This window comes from Neltuma alba, unplaced genomic scaffold (assembly GCF_004799145.2).
Source record: "Neltuma alba isolate B1F8T4 unplaced genomic scaffold, ASM479914v2 tig00013012_pilon, whole genome shotgun sequence".
NCBI classification, from domain to species: Eukaryota; Viridiplantae; Streptophyta; class Magnoliopsida; order Fabales; family Fabaceae; genus Neltuma; species Neltuma alba.
This window is the reverse complement of record NW_021637360.1, coordinates 85,813-112,251: the sequence shown is the minus strand read 5'-3', so window position 1 is coordinate 112,251 and position 26,439 is coordinate 85,813. Positions and strand designations below refer to the sequence as shown.

Here is a 26,439-nt window from a genome sequence, read left to right as displayed (position 1 = left end):
AATATGAAAAATTAACTCTCTTTTTCTTAGCAGAGACCTGAACAACTTTTAAAAAGAACCCAACTTATGGAACGCTGGGCAAGATGGGAGGTATGAAGCAGGCCTTAATTCATTCAATATGCACTGTTTCATAGTTTGCATCCTCAGAGGTATATGAAGTTCATCTTGTCCTTGTGCAGATCAGCAATTTTGAATATTTAATGCAGCTCAATACATTGGCTGGACGTAGTTATAATGATATCACTCAGGTTGATCTTCACTTTTAATGTAGTTCTATTATTAATCTCTTGCCTCATATCCTTATTCCGTTAATAATAGTATTACTGCTATGCGTACCTGGCAGTATCCAGTCTTCCCCTGGGTCCTTTCTGATTACAGCTCAAAGAGCTTGGATCTTTCTAATCCTTCGTGTTACCGAGATCTGTCAAAGGTTCTTTTCCTGAATGTTCTCTCAATCAGTTAATGTTTTCCTATTTTTCATTATTTTTTATTTGTTGCTAAAGCATTTTATTTTATTGCAGCCTGTTGGTGCACTGAACTCTGATCGACTAAAAAAATTTCAAGAGAGATACTCTAACTTTGATGATCCAGTCATCCCCAAATTCCATTATGGATCACACTATTCGAGTGCAGGAACGGTGGGTTTACCCTTCATTTTCCTGCTCTTTTTTTTGGTCCTTATCACAGTAGATTATTAGTCTTGTAGTGTACAGGTTTTTAGTAGTTAGCTTTTCTGAGAGGGTTTCCTACCATAGTTGGGTACCCATCAAAGTGTTCTTCTTTTTTTTAAGTGAATTTGACTGCTTTTTTAATTTCTTCTTTTGTGTTTTCTGATCTATGTAATGTTCTTTTTCAGGTCTTGTATTATCTTGTTCGAGTCGAACCATTTACCACCCTTGCAATACAACTGCAAGGAGGAAAATTTGATCATGCTGATAGAATGTTTTCTGACATTGGTGCTACCTGGAATGGTGTTCTTGAGGACATGAGCGATGTGAAAGAATTGGTATATGTTTATTAATATTTCGGCAAAATGATTGTTTGATCTACTTGTTTGCTAAAAGTAGGTAATTTATCTTTCTTTCTTTCTTTTTTTGTGTGTGTGGGGTTAAGTGGGGCTTTCAGAGGACCTATAAGGAGGAACTATTCAAGGATCTTTCATTTGCTTTTAATAAGTTCTAAAATGGTCCTTCATAGGTATCAAAGTCCTTTACATCTATTCAAGTTCTAGCACACAAATGGCGGATTGTGTTTGTCCACATTGTCATGGAGATTTTAGACTTTTGAATTAAATGGGCATGATAATTCTATTACAATTTGGGAAAGGGGCATTTATAGTCCTCTAACTTTATACAATGCTTTAGTTTGGTCCCTTAATTTTAAAACGTACCTTTTCAGCTTTCTAACTCTAACACCATTAGTCTCAAATAATAATCGTTTTAAAAGGTGATTGTTATTTTGAAAATTTTACATCATATATCAGCATTTGAGAATGTTCTGTCCACATTTAAAATTTCCATACTAGCATTTTTAAGAATGACGTTAGGGTTGAAGGACTAAAAATACATTTTCTATAATTAAGGGAAAAAAATGAGACCTTGTGGAAAGGACTGAAAGTGTACTTTTGCCTTGGAATTTTGTGACATGCACTATCATTTCAAAACACTTTGGCTTAAACTTCACTACAGGACAACTATACAAGATGCTGAAACTTGATGAGGATGGCTTTGAGCATTTAACCCCTAGCCAGTTGGTAATAAATGTTATGGCATGTCAGTGACCTGCAGGCCTATTATAGGCGTGTTATTAAAAATAATTAGTGTTTCAATTTAGCAATATCATGTGTTATTTTGTTTTCAGAATAGTTAAGATATTTTTTAATTAATCTTTTTTTATTCTTCTCCATGATTTTCGAGTGGATGAGCATCCATAATTCTCCTTTTAAGTATTGATGTACTGTTGCTGTTCTTTACTGAAAATTAGCTGTGCGAAACTATGTTGAGGACAATTTCTGATTAAAAGAAAAATGCGAGGTCTTATGAAAGTTCTATCATAATATAATCTCAATCAGATTATTTTCATATGAAATCCGTATGATGGTGATAAGACCCAACCCAGAAACTCTAAACTTTTACTATTTGAAAACAGAATACCCACGAAGATACAACCAAAAGCTAAAAACTCATTACCTTCATAGAACAAACACTAATCTGTCACGCATTGAAGGGAGGATGACGGCTACAAATTCAGATTACTACACCACATATACAGAAACAGTAAACAAAGACACAAGCCACAAACCACAGTTAGGACACGCTACCTCCAACTAACAGACTTGCCAAACTTTCGAGAGGTTGGCTCTCTCCTTCCCACAAGGGCCCAGCTCAATACAAAAGTTCTCCTCCTCCGGCTGACCCCAAGAGGACGATTTATAGACCACAAAAAGTGACTTTCCCAACCCTCTCATAGCCCTGACCATAGTCACCCTACAGCAACCCTACTTTTCTACTTCTTTCTCCAAAATAGGAAGTCAAAGTTCTGACCCACAAAAGCATCTTTTCCCTTTTTCATGTATTTTCCTAATTTTCCAAAAGTAATCCTAACAGAAGGTTAGTTTTTACCTGTATCTTAACCAGTTCTTTTTTCAATTTACAATAGGTTCCTGAGCTATTTTACCTCCCTGAAGCTCTCACAAATGGGAATTTGATTGATTTTGGCACCACGCAATTGGGAGAGAAGCTTGGTATGCTTATTGAGATTGTGTTTGTTTTTTGGGAAGAACTTTGCTCGCATTAAAGGATTGATCTCTTTTCTATTTTCTTCTATCATATTAGATGCTGTTAAACTTCCTCCTTGGGCTGAGAGTCCAATTGATTTCATCCATAAGCATCAGATGGCGCTCGAGAGTGAATATGTATCTGCTCATTTGCATGAGTGGATTGACCTCATTTTTGGGTGGGTTTCGCCTGCATGTATTTATGTGTGCTCTTTCTCTTATGTAATTTTCACAATTACTCGTTTGCAATGTCAATATTTGATTTGAATCTCTCTCTGGATTTACATTTTTCTTGGGGATTTCATTGATGATTTATTGCTAGCATCTATGTAAATGATTTGGACCATGTAGGTACAAGCAACGAGGTAAAGAAGCTATTGGAGCAAATAATGTTTTCTTTTACATTACTTATGAAGGAGCAGTGGATATTGATAAAATTTCTGACCCAGTAAGTCTCTGTTGCTCTTAAAATTTAATCAATTGGTATTTGAGAAATGATTTGCATGAATGATACACGAAGCAATATAATATTCCAATAAATTATTTTTTTAAAACCTGAACAGATTGTGGGGACAAAAGTCTGTTTTTTGGGCTATGAGGAGTGCAGTTGGGGAACCCCTACAACCCCTTCGTTCTTTACCGTGGTGTGTATGTGCTTGGTTGAATGAATCATAAGTGTAGATGATAGAGACCTTATAAGGGGCATTCAGGTGGAACAGAAGGGATTGTGGTGTCCCATTATCAGTTTGCAGATGACCTTATAAGGGGCATTCGGGTAGATAATAGATTATTGAATGAATCATAAGGGTATTTTGATTACCAAAACATGTGCAGTTAGGATTGCCATGAAAAAGCCCAACCAGACACGTGCAGATTGGTAATGAGATCTCGATTACCATTACAGTGGAGGCTAGGCAATGTATCAAACAAGCCCTAATGGCTTCTATCTATTCATCTAAGGACTGTCTCTTGGGATGATGACCCGTTAATCAAGTCAGTCTTTATTGCAAATCTGTTTAGGAATTATCAATATCAATTTATTTTATAGAATTAGATGCTCCCAATAGATATTTTATTTAACATATGGAGAAGGTACTTATAGCCGTAGGACCTAGGTTTAGCAGATACACTAGGGCTGGCCAGATTACAATAGAATCTAGGTAAATCAAAGTAACAAATCAACAACTCAAAAATCAAATTAATAATCCGTGATTCTAGGGATCACTTAAAATACTAATCTGATTAATTAAAATAGAATATGGGCTTAAGGCCCAAGGGCGTTGAACTCAACACTCCCCCTCAAGTTAGCAAATAGATGTCTATCATACCAGCTAGCTTATGAGTTCTTCAAATTGTGATTTTGCTACTGTTTGGTAAAGAGATCTCCTACTTGACAATGTGAAGGAACATGAGCTAGTTCAATAATTCCTGCATCTTCCTTCTCTTTGATAAAGTGCTTGTCAATATCCACATGCTTTGTTCTTTCATGATGAATTGGATTTCTAACCATAGCAATAGCAGACGTACTATCACACCTTAGTCTTGTAGGTGTGCTCGGTGCCAGCCTCAAGTCTCTTAGCACCCAGATTATCCATAACCCTTCACAAACTCCTTGAGCCAAGGCTCGTAGTTCAACACTGCTTCTGGAGACTACTGTCTGTTTCTTATTTCTTCATGTTACCAGATTGCCACACACCATAGTACAGTAACCTGAAGTAGATCTTCTATCCGGTAGAAAACCTCCATGATCAGCATCAGTGTACACAATTATCTCCTGAGTCTTGCCTTTAGCAAAGTAGAGACCTCAGCCTGCGATCATTTTTAAGTAATGCAAGATTCTGTGGACAGCATTCATATGTTCTTCTAAAGGTTCATTTGTGAACCGACTAACAACACCAACCGCATAGCTTATGTCAGGAGGAGTATGAGAAAGGTACAGAAGTTTACCAACTGGTTTTTTATATCTATCACCATCAACAGGAATTGATTCCTTCTTTGGTCACCTTTTGCCCCTGCTGAGATTCCTTCTTCTTCTTCCTCCTCCCTTTTGTCATCAAGCTTGCAAGCAGGTTCCATTGGCATCTCAGGTGGTTTAGCTCCCAGCATTCTTGTTTCTCTCAACAAATCCAGGGTATACTTCCTTTGTGAGACAACAATTCCATCTTGAGATCATGCTACTTCCATTCTTAGGAAATTTCTGAGGCCTCCCAGGTCCTTGACCTCAAATTCTTGTTCTAGGAATATCTTGGGTTTTGCAATCTCATTTGTGTCATTACCAGTCAAGATTATATCATCAACATAAATGATAAGGATTGCTACCCTACCTCTTGAGTGTTTTACAAACAGAGTGTGATCAGATTGGCATTGAGTAAATCCGGCCTTCTTTATTGACTTAGTAAACCTCTCAAACCAGGCTCTAGGTGACTGTTTCAAGCCATAGAGAGGTTTTTGAAGCCTGCATGATAGCCCAGGGTTGTTATACTCAGATAATCCTTATGGAACGTCCATGTACACTTCTTCTTCTAGGTCCCCATTCAGAAAAGGATTTTTTACATCAAGTTGATGTAAGGGCCAATCAAATTGGTTGCTAGTGATAGGAGTATTTGAATGGTATTCAGTTTTGCCACTGGGGCAAAAGTCTCTTGGTAATCTACACTATATGTCTGAGAGTACCTTTTTGCCACTAATCTGGCTTTGTACTTGTTGATTATCCCATTAGGGTTGTATTTCTTGGTGAAAACCCATTTGCAGCCAACTGTTTTCTTTCCTAATGGTAATGTCATGATTTTCCATGTTCCATTTACTTGTAGAGCCCTTAATTCTTCCATGATGGCCTTATGCCAATTTGGGTCTCAGATAGCTTCATCAAAGCTATTGGGTAATCTGTCATCTGCTGTTTTACTAGCAAACTCTGCATACATGGAGATAATCGGTCATATGAAACAAAATCACCAATAGGATGCTGAGTGCATTTTCTTACCCCCTTTCTGAGTGCAATAGGCCACCCAAAATCATTAGAACTTGTAATTGGAGTTGAGTCTTGGCGCTGCCCACTACTAGAGGCTTCTTCTGGATTTATACTTGTTTCTTCACTTTCAGATTCTGCATCATTTAGATCTGTTCCTCTACTATTCTGAGAGGTGTCACCAGTGTCTTCCAAATTTCCACTGTCTGCCCTCGGACTTGCCATATCCTCTTCCATTTCAGGTCTGGTTCTGGTATTTGGAGCAGGAATTTGTGAGTTTAGTTCTTGGGTTTGGGTATTTGGCTCAGATCTAGTGGTGAAGATTTCAAGAAACTCCCATTCCCTCTCAGATTGCCCCTGAATGGGTGTTTTGGTATAGAAGCTAAGAGTTTCATTGAATGTGATGTTCATGGTAACAAAAAAATTTTTGAGAGTGAGTAAGTAACATTGATATCCCTTTTGAGTATAAGAATAACCCAAAAATATGCATTTATAAGCCCCAGGATCAAGTTTCCCACTAGAATCATTGTGAACATAGGCCACGCACCTAAAGACTTTCTCGAGTAAGTTATTTTGGAATGGATTGGTAGGGGAAGTTTTGGTTAGAAGCTGAATGGGAGTCTTAAAGTTTAGTATTTTGGAGGGGAGTTTATTAATCAAGTGGACAGCAGTGAGAAGGGCCTCTCCTCAGTAATATTTTGGAACATTAGGAGTCATCATAAGAGCCCCAGTTGCTTCTAAGAGATGCTGGTTTTTCCTTTCAGCAGTTCCATTTTGTTGGGGTGTGTTGACGTAGCTTGTTTGGTGGATAATACCTTGGCCTTTTAGGTAGGTCTGAAGAGTGGAGTTAGTATATTCGGTTCCATTGTCACTACATAGTACTCTGATGGAAGTTTTAAACTGGTTTACAATCATTTTGTGGAAGTTTAGGAAGGTTTGAGTGAGGTCAGATTTTTCTTTAAGAGGTACAACCAGGTAACCCATGTGTGATCGTCAATAAAAGTGACAAACCATTTGCAATGGGTTAGATTTGCAACTCATGAAGGGCCCCAAAGTCACTGTAAATTAATGCAAAGGGCTCAGAGAATTGATGAGGATAGTGATAATAAGAATTCTTTGTATGCTTAGACAACTGACACACTTCACATGGAATTAAATCAGAAATTTTATTCATAAACTTTGGAAATAACTTTGACATGTACTTAGAGATAGGATGACCTAGTCTATAGTGCCATAACAACACATCTTCATTAGAAATCTGAGTAGAAAAACACTTTCCAGCAGCAACATTCAGGTTTTCCTAAGGATTTTAGATGAGATTGATCTTCCACACAATATAACCCCTCTAGTACTTCAGCGGCGCCAATCGTCTTCCCCAACTCCAAGTCCTGAAACACACACCGAACAGCAGAGAAATTAACATGACAATTCTGTGATACAGTGACTTTATTCATTGATATAAGATTGCATTTCAAATCTGGAGCATATAACACATCTGTGAGCAGCAGATTATCAAACAAGGATGCTTCTCCAATTCCTTTAACCTTTATAAACTTCCCATCAGCTACTTTAATAAACATTGGATGAGGACAAGGCTTTGCATTGTTAACAAGTTTCAGATTACCAGTCATGTTATCAGTAGCCCCTGAATCAACTATGCACATATGTCCATGATGAACATTAGTTTTGGGGGCTAGAATGGCATTACCTGTGTAAGCAACATTACCAGTAGCTACTAACTTTTCTCTAATATCATGCTTTTCAAGTAATTTTCTAAGGAAATCTGCTTCTTCCTTAGTCATGGAGCACCCAGTCTCGGCTCCAAGTTCAGCATTGTTCGCAAATGCCCTAGTTTCTTGTCTGCCTCTCCCTTTGCCGTTTGAGGCCTTACCATGAAGTTTCCAGCAGACTTCTTTGGTGTGACTAGATTTTTGATAATGATCGCACCACCTGCCACTCTTCTTGCCTTTGTTATCATTTGATTGGGCTTCCCTTGAGACAAAGGCATTGCTGTCAACTACTGATGGCTTAGATTGCTTGGAGGTAGAGAGCTGTTTTTGGCTCTCTTCTTGCTTTACAATGAAGAATACTTCTCGCAGACTTGGAGTATTTCAGTACTCATAATTCTTCCCCTAGTATCATCGTAGACTAATTGTAGGCTGAGTAAGAATCTGTACACTCTTTTTTTTCCCTTTATCTTGGTGAAAAGTTGAGAATCAGTCAGGCAAGTCCATTCATAGACCTCATAGACGTCAAGTTGTTGCCACAAGGTGAGAAGTTTAGAGAAGTATTCAGTGACAATGAGATTACCTTGTTTCAGGTTGTCAATCTTGGTTTCAATGTCTAGAACAGCAGTCCGGTTTTTCATAGAAGCAAACATGTCTCTCGCTGCCTCCCAAACTTCTTGTGCTGATTGGAACAACAAAAAACTGGCACTAATTTCAGTGGTCATGGAATTGACGAGCCATGATTGTACCATTGAATTCTGTCTTCCATTCACCATACTTCGGGTCTGTAAGTGAAGGTTTTTTCTTTGTTCCTATCAGGTAGTGGGCCATCCCTTTTCCAGTGACATACAGCCTCACTCCGGAGGCCCAAGCAAAAGATAGAGCATCATGTGGCGCTTGGGAACCTCCTGCTGGACTCATTGGCGTTGTGGTGGTTTTGTGTGCCAATGGCAACAGGTTTGCTTGGCCCGGTGGGGCCATTCCAAAACCGAACTGTATTGTTGTCGTGGCTCTGATACCGTATAGAATTAGATGCTCCGAATAGATATTTTATTTAACATATGGAGAAGGTACTTATAGCCATAAGACCTAGGTTTAGGAGATACACTAGGGTCGGCCAGATTACAATAGAATCTAGGTAAATCAAAGTAACAAATCAACAATTCAAAAATCAAATTAATAATCCGTGATTCTAGGGATCACTTAAAATGCTAATCTGATTAATTAAAACAGAATATGGGCTTAAGGCCCAAGGGTGTCGAACTCAACATATTTCTCTTCAAAGTAATGAATAAGCAAACGTTGTGCATTATAGAATTCTCTATGGAGTGCATGTGTGCAAACATTTTCTGGAAACTTCCTTGCATGCTTTTGTCCTTGAATGAATCAAATTTGTTTCTCAAGTCACAACTTGATATTTCTTTTTTGCACATGCCAATATAAAGGTGCAACAACGTGCTACACAGGATCAGATTGCATATTTTGGACAAACTCCGTCTCAACTTCTGACTGTTCCTCACTTGAAGAAGATGCCATTATCAGAAGTTCTTCATTTGCAGGTAACTTTTTAAGCTTGTTTGTTAAATAAATCTCATTGATAGTGATGCAGTCTCACTTTACTAAGCTTCTAATATGCTTGAGCGTAGCCTTGTATCAGACATTAAACTCATCTAGTTAATGCTGAATTAAAAATTCATGGTTAAAGCCTGATTAATTTGTTTTGTATAATTATAATGGTAGGAGCCAAAAATGATACTTGAACTCTAAAGTTTAATTTAATACTCTCTCTGGTCCCAAATATAGGCCATTTGAGAAATTAGGTTAGTCTAAAATATAGGGTATCTAATTGTCACGGGAAAAAAAATAGAGGGCATCTATCTAAATGTCTGGAGAATTACTTAATTTGTTCCACCAATGCTTTTCATTGACCACATAGTCAAGTGTTGTTTTCAAGAATAAGGGGGAAGGTGAGAATATATTCTAGTTCGTTAATTAGGGTCATTTATGGGGAAAAAAATTAATTTGAGACAAATTTAATGAATTTAACTGTTTCTTAATTTTGGTGGGATAGTTATTGGTGGCCTACATTTGAGACTGGAAGTAGTATATTTTATGAAGGAGGAAAGTAATGGGCTTCAATTATAGGAGGTAAGACGTAGACAATGTTGATGTTGACCAAGGGCTGAAGAATAGAATTCCATACATGAAATGCGATGTTTTCTACTCTAAAGAAGTTTGTTATTTGCAAAGGATATGTAAATGAACTTATCTAGAGGACACAAGCAAATATGGCCATGTGTGCATTCAACCATGCACCAATAAATAAATGTTATCCACGCATGGGAGCCTTGAGAAGAAAAAAAAAGGAGAAAAAAAGGGGGGGTTGTTTTAGGTCCATATATGAGATGAATCACTTGATACTTTGAACTCTTTATTAAAAATTTTTGGCATGCAATATTTCAAAATCTGAAATAAAAAGTTTCTATATGTGGAAGCGTCTTTCTTTACATGAAGCAATGCAATTATTACCAGCCGTTGTGCATTAAAATTTTAACCTGTTAGAGACCTAGGAATGCCTTTATTCTTTAAAATATCCCTTATGTGAAAGAGCTTTTGGTCCTGGAGTGAAATAAAGAACCAGCCACGATTTCTTGTTCTGAAATTTGGAGCTGCAAGTTGTGAGCTCTTACTCTTCTCATTTATCATTGAATTGAAGAGCTTTTGATGTCATCCCCTTTATCTCAACTTGGAAGCTTAGTTCATTAAGAGAAGATCTATGAGTGACTTGATTCATGTCTTTTTGAGTGATAAAGTTGTTCCTCACAATGTGATATTTATTCTATTCATTCTTATGTCTTTTGTTGATTGCTGCTAAGAGAAAATATGTGGTAGAATTCATTGCCACCCAGCTTGAATTCTTTATTATCAGATCTTGGTTTGATATCCTTCTTTCACTTGACACTTTCCCAACTGTTGATTGTGACTATGAGTGGTTATAATCATAAAGCATGCAATTCTATTCATTGCCAGACAATATTCCGCAATCCAAAAGAAGTCAAACCTTATGCTGTTCCAGCCTCTGACCGCTGCAATGTACCTGCATCTGCTGTTCATGCATCTTCAGACATGGTCGTGGTCGTTGATATGAATGCACCAGCAGCTCGTGTCGCACAACACAAGTGGCAACCCAATACACCTGACGGCCAGGGTACTCCGTTCCTCTTCCAACATGGAAAAGCAACAGGCTCTGCTGGTGGGACACTTATGCGCATGTTCAAAGGCCCTGCAGGCTCTGATGAAGACGGGCATTTCCCCCATGCACAAGCATTTGCTGCCTCTGGAATTAGAAGCACTGCCATTGTCTCTGTTACTTGTGACAGAGAAATTATTACTGGTAAATCTAGTGGAGCCCAAGAATATGCATATATGTTGGCTCTGGCGTCTATTTTCAGAGGAAAAAGTTATTGTTTTAGATGACAACTTACTACAAAATTTAAGACCTTTGGATTAGATTTGTACTCATCCCGTTGATTTATTGCTTAGTGAAATTGAGAATTAGTTATTTGGTTAAATATTCCATATATCTCAAGTTATCTTTACGGAGGGGTTGAACTTGATTGGTTATAGGGACTTTACCGTGTATAGTCTTGTAATATTTGATATTTCCTTGTTCATCCTCCTGTCTTATACTTTCAAAGTTTAAAAACATGGTTCCTCAGTTTATAACGATAGCTCCCCAGCTTAAAACCTTTATCCCCAGCAGATAACGTTGTCTGAATTACCACCTAATGGTCAAGAATAATCAGAGAAAATTGCCCATAAATTACATTTTTGTGGTTCTCCACCCTCATTGAATACCATAATATTTGAATATCAGCTGATAAAAGGGAGTAGGAAAACACTAGATCAAGCATTTCAGATACCAGTATGTTTTAATCCATAATAAAGTATGACAGTTGCGGCATGTAAAACCTCCTTATTTGGAGACAGCTATCTTCTTCCTTCCTTCTTTCTTTCTTTCTTCCTTCCCCCCCCCCCCTCCCCAAATACTTGATTAACACTATACTGATTTTGTGAAAACCTTTTAAAATTATTTAGGACACCTAATATAATTTCTTTGTTATTTGTCATTTATCCTGAATATTTTGGCTTCTTATTAGGTGGACATGCTGATAATAGCATCAGGCTGATATCCTCAGATGGAGCTAAAACCTTAGAAACAGCCTATGCGCACAGTGCTCCTGTAACATGCCTTGGTCTTTCACCGGATAGTAACTACCTGGTGACAGGATCTCGGGATACCACTGTGTTGCTCTGGAGAATACACCGGGCACTCGTGTCAAGCTCAAGTAGTATATCTGAACCTTCGTCTGGCCCAGGCACTCAGCCTTCGACAAGCAGTAATTCCTCATCAAACTTGACAGAAAAGAATCGGAGGTATCGTATTGAAGGTCCCATACATGTACTACGGGGGCACCATAGTGAAGTCACCGGTTGCTGTGTCAGTTCAGATCTAGGAATTGTTGTGTCGTGTTCCCTTTCTTCAGATGTTCTATTGCACACTGTCAGAAGAGGACGTTTAATTAGAAAACTAGTTGGCATTAAGGCTCATACCGTCCGCCTTTCCTCTGATGGTGTTGTTGTGACTTGGAATGAATCAGAGCATACTCTCAGTACCTTCACTCTAAATGGTGTTCTAATTGCTAAAAGACAATTATCTTTCTCTAGCAGGATTAGTTGCATTGAAATTCCTGTTGATGGGAAGAGTGCTTTAATTGGAATTAATCCTCTAGAAAATGGTGGTGTCTATAATAATAGTTGGAACTTGGGCGATGATGATGCTGATTCAGAATCAGAAAAAACTCAAGAAGGCAACAGAATAAGTGTTACATCACCATCTATTTGCTTCCTGGATTTGCACACTCTGGAGGTAAATTATTAAGATGTTTTAATTCAGACGTCTAAAGCAATTATCTTGATTTCTTTCTTCTTCTTTTTTGTTTTTTTTTTTGTTTTTGTTTTTGGGTTTGGTGATCACAATTATCTTGAATCCTAATTCACACATACGGTTTTTTTTATTTCACATCAATTTCAAACTTGCATTTGTCCTGTATTTCACACTCGAAATATTGTCTGCTTATTCCTCACAAAAGAAGTATTCTTTCTGGTAGAACCAACTGTCACTTGCTTTCTGCGGTTTCTTCCTTCCTTATATTTGTCTGGGTCATCCCTAAATTGCATTTTTCTTTATATATTTCTTAGACACATACAGATTTGAATTTCAGTATGCAATGATTAACGTAAAATGAAATGAGATTCATGGTTCAGCCTTTCTCTTAGTCTCAATCCTGCAGTAGCTGTTGCCCACCTCCACCAGGCCGTTTTATTCAGTTCTGACCGATATACTGCACCGCTATTTGTAGGTATTTCATACATTAACGCTGGGAGGAGGACAGGATATCACAGCTCTAGCTTTAAACAAGGATAACACAAATCTTTTGGTCTCAACTTTGGATAAACAGTTGATAATCTTCACTGATCCATCTGTAAGTGAACCATCCTTGTGAGTAGGTTATTGTTTGTGTAGTTTGGAATGTAAGGTGGGTACCTTTCACCATGTATTCGTTTGAAGTAATAGACTTGCTTTTCCTTCAAAATGCTTAAAAGAATTTTCCTAAACAGCATAGGATGGATACTTCTCAACGATGGGACCCACCTTTAAAGTTCATATAACTACCCCAAAGGGCACAGAATCAAACTGCATGAAAATGCTTCGAGTTTGAACTTTTCTGTTAATCCTGAGAGTTTCAGTTAATTCTCAATTTATTCTTTTTAGCCAAAGTTTGTTATTGGGTATTGACATACTCATGGAAGTTGGATGAAACGGACTGAATCGAGAATTTTAAAACTAAAAGCGTTATACTAAATTGTAAGGACTAGCTTTAAATGAAGAGTTATAACCTCTATGCCATGGCTTGTAACTCCGCTAGTTCTTACTCGCAGTTAAGCTTGAAAGTGGTAGATCAAATGCTGAAGCTCGGTTGGGAAGGTGATGGGCTTACACCCCTTATAAAGTCATAGATTTTAGGGCATACAGAACTAAATTACAGATATTCTATAGACAACAATTGTTAGGAATCTTAGTTTTAAGGTTTTTGAGCTCGTGTTTGTGAGCATTTTTGGTTGCATCCCATTGGTTCAGTGATGTCTTGTAATATATGTATCAGACAAGTGTTAGCCCTGGTTATATATAGGTCAAATTTGTTGTAACTGTGGTTCTCTCTTTGCTCTCCCACTTGTACGCAGTATTAGGGCATTACAAGCTTCTGGACGAGGGCTGACCCATTGATTTGTTCTCATTTTTTTAATTATATTGAATGAAAATATAATGGCCTCTTGTTCGGGTAATTCTGTTTCCTCTAAATGTTGAGATTGGTTCTCTTTCGACTGAAATTTCTTGTTTTTCCCCCACCTGTATGTTAATAGTAATGGGATCAATGAATTTCCACATTTTATTATTTCTTCTGTTAGGTATAGTTCGGTTGAGGAAAAAACTTAGATCAAAGTTGTTTATATTCATTAGGAAAAGTTGTTCAATCATATATGGTCATACGTCTTTTTTTTTTTTTGGTTTTATATGAATTTATAATTAAATACTACTTTTCTAGTCCTAAATATAAGACCCTTTTTGTAGTATAAATTATATTATAAAAGGGATCTTATATTTAGGACCGGAAGAATATTAAATGTTAATATTTCAAAAATATGATACATGGTCATATAGGATTATAGAATAAGAAACTTGATTGTCTTTAGATTAATTAGTGGTTATAAATATCATCAACTTCTATTATTCGACAAAGTCGTCAATGATGAGCTACATGACTTGAAGTTGCTTAGGCTTGGAATTATCGATGAAAATGTAATTTCAAAAATACAAATCAACCCCTTAAAAGAAATATTCCTCCAGTCTTAAATATAATACATATTTTGTAGTATAAATTATACTACAAAATGAGTTTTATATTTAAGATTGGAGTAGTACTCAACATTTTTTCCTCTGATTCAACTACTATTACTTGGACTAAATATAATTATGCCATAAAGTGGGAAATGAAGAAGGAATTATAACGAAATTGTTTGATATTTTTATTGTATTTTTTCTTTCATGATTGTTATATATATACTCCTTCGGCCTTAAATATAAAATTTATTTTATAGTATAATTTATACTACAAAATGAATTATATATTTAGAATCAAAACGGTATTAACTATTGGTAATATAATTTTATAGTGGCGAAAAAAAAAAGACAATAATTTTATAGGTTAAAATATATATTTGGTCTTTTAATTTTATACGTAATTTTGATTTAGTCCCTTAACTTTAAAAAAATATACTTTTAATCTTTTAATGTTAAAATTATTAACAAAAAATAATAATATGTAGATGTTAAATGTTGATAAAATATTTTCAAATGCTAATATATTAAGTTTAATTTTCACAAAAAACTATGATTGTTAAAAAAATTATTATTTAAACATAATGATTTTAGAGTTAACTAAAAATATACTTTTCAAAGCTACTAAATTAAAACTTTATAGTTAATTAAAGGAAACAATATGTACTTTAGTCAATTTTATATATATAAGTGTATATGTTAAACTTATCATTTCGAAAAGTAAATAATATTTTGAAATAGATGAATAATTATTTTAAAATTGAAATGAAAAGAATTTTAATGCTTAAGTCTTTTTTTTTTTTTTTTGCCCGGTCAACTTAGCGTGTGTTTAGCAAAGCGTCTGGAAGGGAACAGGTGCATTGGAAAAATGGAAACATTTGTTGCTAGCTAGTATGGGTTCGAACAATTGTTTACGTTAACTTTTTCTCAAATTGACGTTTGGGGAAAAAGTTCATTCAAGACAAAAAAAAAAAAAAAAAAAACCAATCAGAGTAGCTTTTTTGGGGGTGAGAACACAGAGAGAGAAAAAATAACAATGGACCCAATTAATTTTTTTAAAAGAAATTTAATTTTTTTTTCCAAAAAATTTATCAAATTGTATATGTATGATATATTATCTCTGCTCCTTAATATAAAACTTGAATAGGCAAATGTGAACAGATTAAAAAAGCTAAATAAATTACTTAATTATTTTATATGTTATATGATCTCTCTAAAATACTTATGTATATCTTTAATCTTTTCAAATTAGTTATGTATATCTTTAATCTTTTCAAATTAGTTAACTAAGTCTTGTATAAAAACTCATGCCTTTTTTTGTTATTTTACATCTAAACTCACTTTTTTATGATCTATCCAAATAAGTTTTAACATTTTAAACTGATTTTTTTATAAACATCAATCCAAATATAAATCATACTCCTCCGGTCCTTAATATAAGACCCATTTAACTAATTTGATTAAATTAAGGAAGTTAGGTAAGTTAGTTAATTATAAGAAATATGACACGTTTTTCCTAAAACACCATAATCATCTTTCTTAATACCCTCTTTCCCCTTTCTACTTGATTATGGTTGAGAGAGTATTCATAGGAGTAATTTAGAGAACATTAATAAAAATGAGAAATGGGTCTTATATTTAGAACTAAAACCAACCAAAACAACCAGAGGAGTATTATACTAACTGATTTTATCCAAACCTACGTTTATAAAAGTCAGTTACAATAAAAATCAGTCTTGTAACTTCTAATCCAAACACATCCTTACACCCTTGAGTAATTATATTACTTTTTTTTTTTTGGCCGAAAGTAATTATATTACTTGATACAATTGTTTTTCACCATTATTCCTAAATAAAGACGTACATTTACTCTTTATTTTTGTAACTTATTGTCTTTGCTAACAGTACCAGTAGTTATATATCCACCATAATACCATTCACGAGATCAACACTACATCAACATGTACTAACCTGCCAAGAAATACACGTGCGAACTCATCTAGCAGCATCATTCATATGTGTATAAAATACATACGTACATACATACATATACAACCAACCTCGCTTAGTGGGATAATTAAGATCTTATAGGTTGGTGGTGGTGGTGGTTGTTGAATTTGTTGTGTGTTGTGAAGCTGTCCGCTAATGGAAGTGGCTATCTGTGGAAGGCTCGGACCCGGAGACCTCCATCGATGTGAAGATTTAACATTGGCTGGTAAGTGACAACTTCCTGATCATCATTCAATTCAAAGCGGAAACAGCCCAAAAGCACTGCAGAGAATATCTTCATCTGTCTGTAAGCAAACTCTTTTCCTAGACAAATCCGGGGACCCGCCTGCACATATCAGAAGAAATTCATGTTAAACTACAAAACAAGTCATGCAAGTTTGATCACATAACGCTTTGTTTCTGGCGTAAAATAAATAAAATGTTAACTTTAGAACTTATACTTCAAATTTATTGATTTTGTCTTCAAAACACTAGAGTCTTAATTTAATCTAAAATTGCATTGCTTGTACACCAATAGTTATGTAGATCGAAAGTATATGGAATATATTCTTGCTGAAATTAAATATTACTAACTATTATTGTCCTTTTATTAGATTTTTTTTTTTTGGAAAAAAGAGTCCGGATATACTTTTATTTTCAAAATTTTCTCATTGAATGATTTCAAAATTTACTGAACTTAGAAAAAGTGGTTATTATTGAATAGATGATAGTGTAATTTACTTCGATTTGCTTTCAAAGCAAAAGGCAATATCAAAGGAAAATCTTGATATTGCAATGTCAAATTCTTTAGAGGGTTGTTTGGATTAGCTTCTCTCCAAAATATTTTCATATAAGCCAAGACAAAACTCTTCTCACATTCTTAGTTCGTGTACCATAAAATCACTTCCAAAAAGCCAATCCTAAGATGCAAATCTAACCTGAAAAGCTGTAAATTTGAAAGAGCTTTCTGGCTTGAAAATGTTATTCTCATCAAGCCATCTCTCTGGCCTATATTCCCCTGCATCATCTCCCCATATAAATTTCATGCGACCCATTGCATAAGGTTGGTATGCTACTGTATCACCTTTATTCACACTGTATCCATCTGGCAATGTATCATCTGAAAAACACATCTTTGCGTCCTGCATCACAAAAAGTTTGAGATTCAAGAGAATAACTTGAGTTGAGGGGAATAAACGAGAAAATAAGACCGAGATTATTATTTATATAAATAAAAAAAATATACAAAATTATAATTTCACTTTGTTACCCCTAGGGCGTTCGGCTTCACTACAGATGATTTATCATAAATCATCTGCCGATCAGCTTTTTTATTTGTGTGTGGATGGAGATGGGAAAAAAATAGAAGAGGTAATATTTATCGACATTACATGTTTTCACTACACTGATCTGCAAAGTCTGATCAGTAGAGATGTTGGCATCCCCGAATTCTTCTCAATCCAAACATAGAAGTTAGAAACATGTCAAATGCCCGGCAGACGGCAGTAAGAGGCAATAAACAGGGTTGTGGAATCAGGGGTCAATATTGTGCACCAAAAGCAAGTCAATGGAGACATAATGAGTAGAATGGGATGCTCAGGGGTACCTAAGTGGAATGATTCTCTAACTTTTGGAGTGGGTTTCTCATCCCACTTAGATATTTCAGAAACTTTTCAAAGTTTTGTTACATAAATAAGATGCATTTTCCAAAAAAGCCTTACCACCGGAACTGCGGGATATAGTCTGAGAGTTTCAGTAATCGCTGCATGAAGATAATTCATCTTTTCAAGAGCTTCATCTGTCAAGCGTGACACGAATTCTCTGGAGCTAGAAATATCCTTTTTATTTATTGCTTCTTTCACTTCTTGCGCAACTTTTTCTTGTACAGCAGGATGCTTGCATAGCATGTAAATGAACCAAGCAAGTGTAGCAGCCGTCGTGTCTTTGCCAGCAATCACGAAGTTGAGAATTATATCTCTTAAGTATGTTGCATCAAATTCATCTGTTTGCAGAAACCTCGAGAGAATGTCTCCTCTTTTATTCTGCATAATTCATGCAAAATAGAAAATCATGCAGAATACAAAATTCCTTCTTAATCAAATACATTATAATTTAAAAAAAAAAAAAAGATTATAACAAAATTATTCATGAACAATCACCGATTAGCTTTAAGCTGAAGTCATCCATGACATGGTTCCATACCTTTACCCAAGTAGTCATAAGATGATCCCCAGCAACCTATTATCTTAATTGACAAATCTCAGCTCAATATATGGTAAGATTGTGCTTTGTCTATACTTCCGGTGTGATGGGCTTTAATGTGAGGGATGTGCTAGAGATTATGACAAAACTATTAACCAGCTCTTAATGGCTTAAGCCTTTATGTTGAAGTGGTCCTAGACAAACCAAAAAAAAAAAAAAAAACACCTTGCAATTAGTAGACTTACAGCAGAATCCTTTGACGTCTGCAACTGCTGAATTCTAGTATTGATTAGCTTGAATACAAAGTCATTTAAAATTTTAGTATTCTTTCTTAGGCGGGCCTCCGAACCAATATTTAGAAATTTCTTTAATCTCCAGAACACATCAACATAACGGAAGAGGGTTGTTGCGCTTGAAGTATCAAAAGCATCAGCAAACCTCCTTCCTTCTTCATTTGATCCACACATGCTGCCTAGTTCAGTTCCAAATGCAACTTGGAATATTGAATCCAGAGTTGATTTCATAAGCAGGTCCTGTAAAAATTATCAGAAAATTTTAACATGTAAGCCCCAATAAAGGAAGACATCCTGATAACATATTTCAGAGAACAGATGTACCCACTTGAATTTCCAATATCTGATTAGAGGTTGCAGCCTCAGACACTTTATTTGCTAGTTTTTGCTGCATTTTCCTGAAAATTTCAATACTAAACTCTTTTAGCATTTTTGTTGAGAATTCATGGCTTGATATTTTCCTCTGTTGGCGCCATTTTTCACCATCAACAGTGAAAATCCCATCACCTAGTAGATCCCTCAATTTGTTGTAGTTGTACGGTCCCTGCACAATATCTTCAAGGAATAACATTGATGCCGTCTAGCCAAACTTATCCATTTGAACCGAAAATAAACTTTCACTCTTAAGTTTTCTTTTAAAAAAAAAAATAAAACAAAAATCGTTATCCCATAACACCTATAGCCTTGCTCTGTCTTCCCTGCAATAAGTTCTAGAAATCTCTGTTTCAGCTCATTTCAACCATTCTCCAAATAATTACTTGCAACTGCAAAAACAATTTCTATGTGACGACCATAGGCCCATGATCTATATCCTAGAAGATGGGGGAAGGAATAAACCAAATAGTTCATGCACAAGTAGGGATTTTGAGGCGACACAAATAAATTTGAAAGACATCAGTATTGAGCACACTGGGAAAAAAAAGCTGCTGGGATGTTCAGCTATTTCCAACTGGTTTATCCCTTTACTGTACATAGTTACATGCTGCGATACTCTAGAGGGACATTATTTGTGCAAGTTTTCTCAACAGAAACACATAATTTGATATCAGCAACTTGTTTCACAATTCTAATAGCAATTGCATATCTTGTCTGAACAATTCATGAGGAAAAAGAACTGCCAAAATTATGCTACAAGTTCACTTGTGTGTACTCAGATAGCTCATTTATGATCATTAAGAATTTTACCAAGGCGAATAGCCTAATCAATCAGATTGTTGGCCAGACCAAACAACAAATTTAAGTTAAAAAATAAAATAAAATCAGTTTTACACTCATTTGGAAAATTTTAGCCCAAGGACAGCGAGTTGGAAGAGTCTAGAGGAAGTTCCTCTCTCATAAACTATGAATAGTGTCCCCCACGTATACTCTACACAATGTGTAGTTTAAGAAAATCCCAGAAGCGTGCAAGCATTTCTATGTGACTCAACCATTTGCAAATATCTTAATCAAAATGCTGATTCCATCGAAACAAACTAATAATTCAAACTGCTCCATATTTAGCATCAGAGACAAAAATCTGCATCTCTTTACAAATTCCAGAAGTAAAACCCGAAGCGAATTTCTATTTACAATTACCTTTCCGAAATTCGCGAAATTGGTTTTAAGAATGTACTCGACATTGACCGGGTCAGAAGTATAAATCTCGTTCCGTAAAGGCGTGAGCAACCTGTAGGTTCTGTATTCGCCGGCGAGATCAGTCATGTAATGGTGGAGCCTATTGAAGTTGAGAAACTGGTTGAAGATGGTGCCGCCAACAGGATGATACTTCTTCTTCCTCTGGCTTTTGTTCAATCTTCTGGAGACACATTGAAGCGCCAAAAGAGTTGAAACTACTGAGAAAACTGTGAAGAAATAAGGGTTCAACAGAAAGTCCATGGATATCATGGTGAAATGTGGCACAAGAAGAAGAATAACTAGAGGTGCTCTTTGTCCTTTCTCAGGGTTTGTTTGGTTGGAGGGGAGGGACCCCTCATTTCGTTAAAAATTTTAGAGGGGAGGGGAGCTAAAGCCCTCCTTTTCCCCATTTTGACTCCCCTCTAAATTGGAGGTTTTTGGAGGGAAGTCAAATTTTTAGACCATTATGCCCTTATAGTTTTTTTAATATTTCACTTCTACTCATAAAATATATTATTATAATATTTATTTCAAATAAAAAATATATTATCCTAAGTAAAAAAATAAAAAATATATACATTATTGTAATTAAAAATATATTATAAAAATTATTTAAAAATAAAAAATTTATTTAAATAAAAAATTATAATATTATAAAATTAATTTTTTTATAAATATATTATTTATTAAATATATTTTAATGCTGGAAAAAAAGATAGCCTAAAGAGAATAAAATTTCATTTTTCTTAGAGCATATAAAATTTGTTAATTTGATTATTTTAAATATATTATTATATTAATTAGAATAAAAAATTACTGTACCAATTTTTTAATACACATATAACATGATAAGACTGAATTTTTATTAAATTATATGATTTAAATTAAGATGTAAATTAATTTATATAATATATCAATAAAAAACATAAACTAATATGTAAGGGTAAAATGGTAAATTGATTATTATCATCCCCTCCCCTCCTTCCCCTCTCCCCTCCTTTTTAATCAAACCAAACAAGGTGAGAATGAAACCTCCCCTCCCCTCCCCTCCCCTCAAACTAAACAGGCCCTTACTGTCAACAGTTAGACTTAGATATACATAACGTGTGCGTTTGTTGATTTTATTTTAATGCTAAATATATTTAGAAAAAAATTATAAATAAAAACTCTCTAATATATAAAATAGCTATTAAGACCCTGAATTTGGAAAATAGCTTCAGAAGACCCAAGTTTCAAATTGTAAATATGAAATGATAGTAGAATGTCCAAAATCCCTTTGTTTTTTTCTCTTTCTTCCTTTCCAAATCTTCTTCCCGGCCTTTCCTCCTCCTTTTCCTCTCTCTCTTCGTTCTCTCTTTCCTCTCCAGATGTCCTTCCCTCTCCTCACTCCTTCCCAAAGTATATGGAACTCACAATGTCCTTTGGTAGTCCTCTCTTCATTGTCATCCCTCGTCACTTTCTTCCTATCTTGCTTAGTTGTTCTTTTGTCAACAATGAACCTCTTCCATCATTCCCTCTGTTGCTGTGGAAGGAGAGGAGAGTCGGGGAGTTTGAGGGAGAGTGACAGTCATTTGTAATGCTTGTAATGTTTGCTTGTAATATATGCGATGATTGCTTGGTGTTGAAACAGTGCCCAACAAATTTGGATTTTTATTCTTTATTTTTATTTTGATTTTCAACTTGTGTTCATAATTGAAAATAGCAAGTTTGGTAAGTTGTTGAAAATAACAAGCTGACAAGTTCTGATACCCACTTCATAACAAATTCAGTAATGTGAATAACAAGTTTAGCAAGGCAAAGAACAATTTCTGATAAGCAATTCATAGAAATTTGAATTTTGTGTTAAAATGACAGCATTTTTACATTTCTTTAGCAGATGACAAGTTCTGATAAGCAATTCATGACAAGTTCAATCAGGCGAATGACAAGTTCAGTAAGGCGAATGACAACTTTTGATAAGCAATTCATAGAAATTTGAGTTTCTGTGTTAAATGACAGGTTCCTGTTAGGTTTTCATACTTTTTCTGTTAAAATGACTGAATTTCCACATAGACAGGTTCACAATAGAAAATGATAAGTTCCCATAAGATTTTCATACTTTTTTTGCTGGAATTACAGTTTGCACATTTCTGACAGCAACCACTTCTGACAAATACAAAATGACAAGTTAAGTATGGCAAATGACAAGTTCCCATAACGTTTTCATACTTTTTCTATTGGAATTACAATTTGCACATTTCTGACAGCACCAACTTTTGAGAAACACGAAATGACAAGTTCATAATGGAAAATGACAAGTTAAGTATGGCAAATGACAAGTTCTCATAACGTTTTCATACATTTTCTGCTAGTATTATAATTTGCACATTGCTGATAGCAACCACTTCTGATAAACAGTAAATGACAAGTCCACAATAGCGAATGACAAGTTCTCATAACGTTTTCTTACAATTGTAAATTTCTTTACTGAAATAACAATGTGCAGATTTTTTACAGCAAACACTTCTGATAAACAGTAAATTACAAGTCCATAATAGCGAATGACAAGTTAAGTATGTAAAATGACAAGTTCCCATCACGTTTTCATACAATTATAAATTTCTTTGCTAAAATAACAATGTAAAGATTTCTGACAGTAACCACTTCTGATTAACATCTTTCATCATCAACGTTACCTCTCATTTCCTCCTAATGTATAAAACTACAGCACTAGAACTCTCATAAGCCCCTCAAAAAGCAAGCTCATATCAACACCAGCGGCAAATGCACTACGATGATCATATCTACTCACAAGTGCATCCTTACTATGAAATCCCAAATGTAAATTGTCATATCATATGAACAAGAAACCATCAAATTCCACATATAAGGCGAGAACTTTATTCATTTAGCACTGTATTTAGAGCTCGTTTGTCCCTCGCATCCCACACCTTGATCGATTTATCCACTGAAATACAATCATCATACTTGATTTCTACAATTTAGAGCTCGTTTGCAATTATCAGAAATGGGTGCTGTCAGAAATGTGCAAATTGTAATTCTAGCAAAAAAAGTATGAAAACGTATGAAAACGCTATGGGAACTTGTCATTTGACATATTTAACTTGTCATTTTTCATTGTGAACTTGTCATTTTGTGTTTATTAGAAGTGGTTGCTGTCATAAATGTGCAAACTGTAATTCCAACAAAAAAAGTATGAAAATGTATGAAAATCTTATGGGAACTTGTAATTTTCTATTGTGAACCTGTCATTTCATAAATCAATGTAGAAATTCAGCCATTTTAACAGAAAAAGTATGAAAACCTAATGGGAATTTGTCATTTTAACACAGAAACTCAAATTTCTATGAATTACTTATCAGAAGTTATCATTCACCTTACTAAACTTGTCATTCATCTTACTGAACTTATCATGAATTGCTTATCAGAACTTGTCATCTGCTAAAAAAAATCTAAAAATGCTGTCATTTTAACACAGAAACTCAAATTTCTATGAATTGCTTATCAAAAGTTGTTATTTGCCTTGCTAAACTTGTTATTCCCGTTACTGAACTCGTCATGAAGTGGATATCAGAACTTGTCAACTTGTTATTTTCAACAACTTACCAAACTTGTTATTTTCAATTATGAACACAAGCTGAAAATCAAAATAGAAATGAAGAATAAAAATCCAGATTTGTTGAGCGTTGTCTCAGCACCAAGCAATCATAGCACACATTGCAAAGCAAACATTACAAGCATTACAAATGACTGTCACTCTCCTTCAAACTCCCCGACTCTCCTCTCCTTCCACAGCAACAGAGAGAATGATGGAAGAGGCTTCAATGTCGACAAAAGAACAGCTAAGCAATATAAGAAGAAAGTGACGGGGGATGACAATGAAGAGAGGATTACCGAAGGACATTATGAGTTCCATATACTTTGGAAAGGAGTGAGGAGAGGGAAGGAAATCTGGAGAGAAAAGACAGAACAAAGAGAGATAGGAAGAGAAGGAGGGACGGCCAGGAAGAAGATCTGGAGAGGAAGAAAGAGAAAAAAACAGAAGGGCATTTTGGACATTCTACCATCATTTCATATTTACAATTTAGGACGGGTCCTTTGAAGCTATTTTCCAAATTCAAAGTCCCTAATAGCTATTTTATATATTGGAGGGTCTTTATTTGCATTTTTCCCATATATTTATTTTATTTTTTTATATTTAATGTATTTTTGTATAGGATAGTTCTTATAATAATAGTAGTTATAACTAATACACTTGGTTAATGAGGATATTTTAGAAAAATAACACTTGTTTATTATAGATATCTAAGTTAACTAATTTTCTTAATCTACTCAAATTAGTTAATTATCTCTTATATTAAGGATTGCTAGTAGTAGCATGTGAATGTTGACTAAAGTCTGTCATTGGTGGGGTATACTTCCGATATTTAATATAAGGGCTAGTTGGACATTCAATTTGGTTCTAAATATAAGACTCTCAATCCGCTTTATTTTTTACATTTATTCATTTTTCACTACAAAAAAACAGGTCATTACTGACGGAATTAGCAGCCGAAAATTATTCCATCAATAATTTTTTACGAATTACTGACAGAAGCAGCGGTGGAATTTTTATCCGTCGCTAATCCGTCAGAAAATTTGTCAAAAAATATTTAACAACGGAATTAGCGACAGAATTTTTTTGGTCAAAAATTTCGTTGCTCAATTGTTTGTCACAGAAGTTTCTGTCACTAATTCCATCGCTAATCCGCCACTAATTTTAAATGTCATTATTTTAGATTATAATCTTGCAACAATTTGTATAATAATAATTAAGAATATAATAAATTAATATATTTGTCGAGTTGATATTAATAAAGATATCGTCATCATTCATGTCATCATTAGGTATATACTGAAAATAGGAAAAAAATTTCTTAGAAAACTTGTTTATATTTTGTTAAAATAAATTCATCTTGATTATTAATAATAAGTAAAAAATATAATAAGAATATTAATAACTTTCTTATATAAACTGATATAAGAAAAAAAATAATTTTATCATATGTACAATATATTGAAAGATATAATATATGATAGAAATTCAAAACCGAAAAATAAATTTATATAAATACAAACTAATATTGAAGTGAATTTTGAAGTTCAATCATTAAACAATAAAATTTAATCATAATATAATTAATACCTATGATATAGATTGATTTTGGTCTTCAATACAAAAACAAATGGTATATACAAAAAATTTTAAAAAAATAAATTACATAAAATACATATACAAGTAGGAGAATATTGTTTATCATAATCTATTCAAATCATTTAATTTTTTATATAGAATAATTTATTAGATTTTATTATAATATAATAGTTTTTTTTTAATAACAAGATTTTTTGACTAATTGTAAATGGTTTTCATTAAAGATATAAAACACATATAGGTAATACAATATAATGTAATGTAATACGTAGAGAATTAAATTGTATATCTTATCAATATTAATTAAAATATATTTATAAAAAAATTATTTATGATTTAAAATTCAAAAATAGTGTCATTAGAAATTAAAATTATATTAAAAATATTTTTTTTAAAAAATAAAACATTATAAAATAAAGAGTAAAACAAATATTTAAAAATTATTTTGTCATTAAAATAGTTATGATTAAAATTGCCATATAGTTTATTTTTAGTTTTTAATAATATATATTTTTGTATAATTGTTTGTGTAAAAGAATATTATATATATAATTTTACATAATAAGTCAACAGGTTCATTACAGTTTAACTGGTAAAGCCACACAAGTGCATAGATGAGGTCCTAGGTTCGAGCCATAAATAAGTCACTTGAGGAGGGAATTATCTGGTGGCAACACATGGTAGGCAGAGGTGAGGTGTCAACGACACGTGGTAATCA

At 34.3% G+C, this 26,439-nt stretch overlaps 2 protein-coding genes across 2 annotated transcripts in view; one reads left to right on the top strand and one right to left on the bottom strand.

The window, feature by feature from the left end:
• Positions 1-13,876, top strand: part of LOC114733521 (BEACH domain-containing protein C2) — a 37,713-nt gene extending 23,837 nt beyond the window's left edge. The window contains exons 17-29 of the mRNA XM_028920995.1: positions 34-90; positions 180-248; positions 344-430; positions 522-638; positions 857-1,006; positions 2,659-2,743; positions 2,835-2,955; positions 3,128-3,224; positions 8,914-9,027; positions 10,499-10,862; positions 11,629-12,398; positions 12,892-13,014; positions 13,472-13,876. Of these exons, the coding sequence (XP_028776828.1) occupies positions 34-90; positions 180-248; positions 344-430; positions 522-638; positions 857-1,006; positions 2,659-2,743; positions 2,835-2,955; positions 3,128-3,224; positions 8,914-9,027; positions 10,499-10,862; positions 11,629-12,398; positions 12,892-13,014; positions 13,472-13,549 (2,232 nt within the window). The 3' untranslated portion in view covers positions 13,550-13,876. The remainder of the gene's footprint in view (positions 1-33; positions 91-179; positions 249-343; positions 431-521; positions 639-856; positions 1,007-2,658; positions 2,744-2,834; positions 2,956-3,127; positions 3,225-8,913; positions 9,028-10,498; positions 10,863-11,628; positions 12,399-12,891; positions 13,015-13,471) is intronic.
• A 2,361-nt stretch (positions 13,877-16,237) lies between these two features.
• LOC114733517 (cytochrome P450 704C1) lies at positions 16,238-20,803 on the bottom strand. The gene is made up of 6 exons (XM_028920990.1): positions 20,489-20,803; positions 19,242-19,457; positions 18,866-19,153; positions 18,140-18,460; positions 17,357-17,560; positions 16,238-16,764 (listed from the first exon to the last, which is right to left on the bottom strand). Exons 1-6 carry the CDS (start codon positions 20,795-20,797, stop codon positions 16,585-16,587), a joined length of 1,518 nt encoding a protein of 505 aa, XP_028776823.1. The 5' UTR covers positions 20,798-20,803; the 3' UTR covers positions 16,238-16,584.
• Between the last annotated feature and the right edge of the window lie 5,636 nt (positions 20,804-26,439).

Coding starts and splice junctions, on each gene's coding strand:
- LOC114733517 (XM_028920990.1), bottom strand. CDS start 20,797: ATGATATCCATGGACTTTCTGTTGAACCCTTATTTCTTCACAGTTTTC. Junction 19,154..19,241: donor ATCAGATATTGGAAATTCAA/GTGGGTACATCT, acceptor TAATTTTTACAG/GACCTGCTTATGAAATCAAC. Junction 17,561..18,139: donor TATATCCCGCAGTTCCGGTG/GTAAGGCTTTTT, acceptor TTTGTGATGCAG/GACGCAAAGATGTGTTTTTC.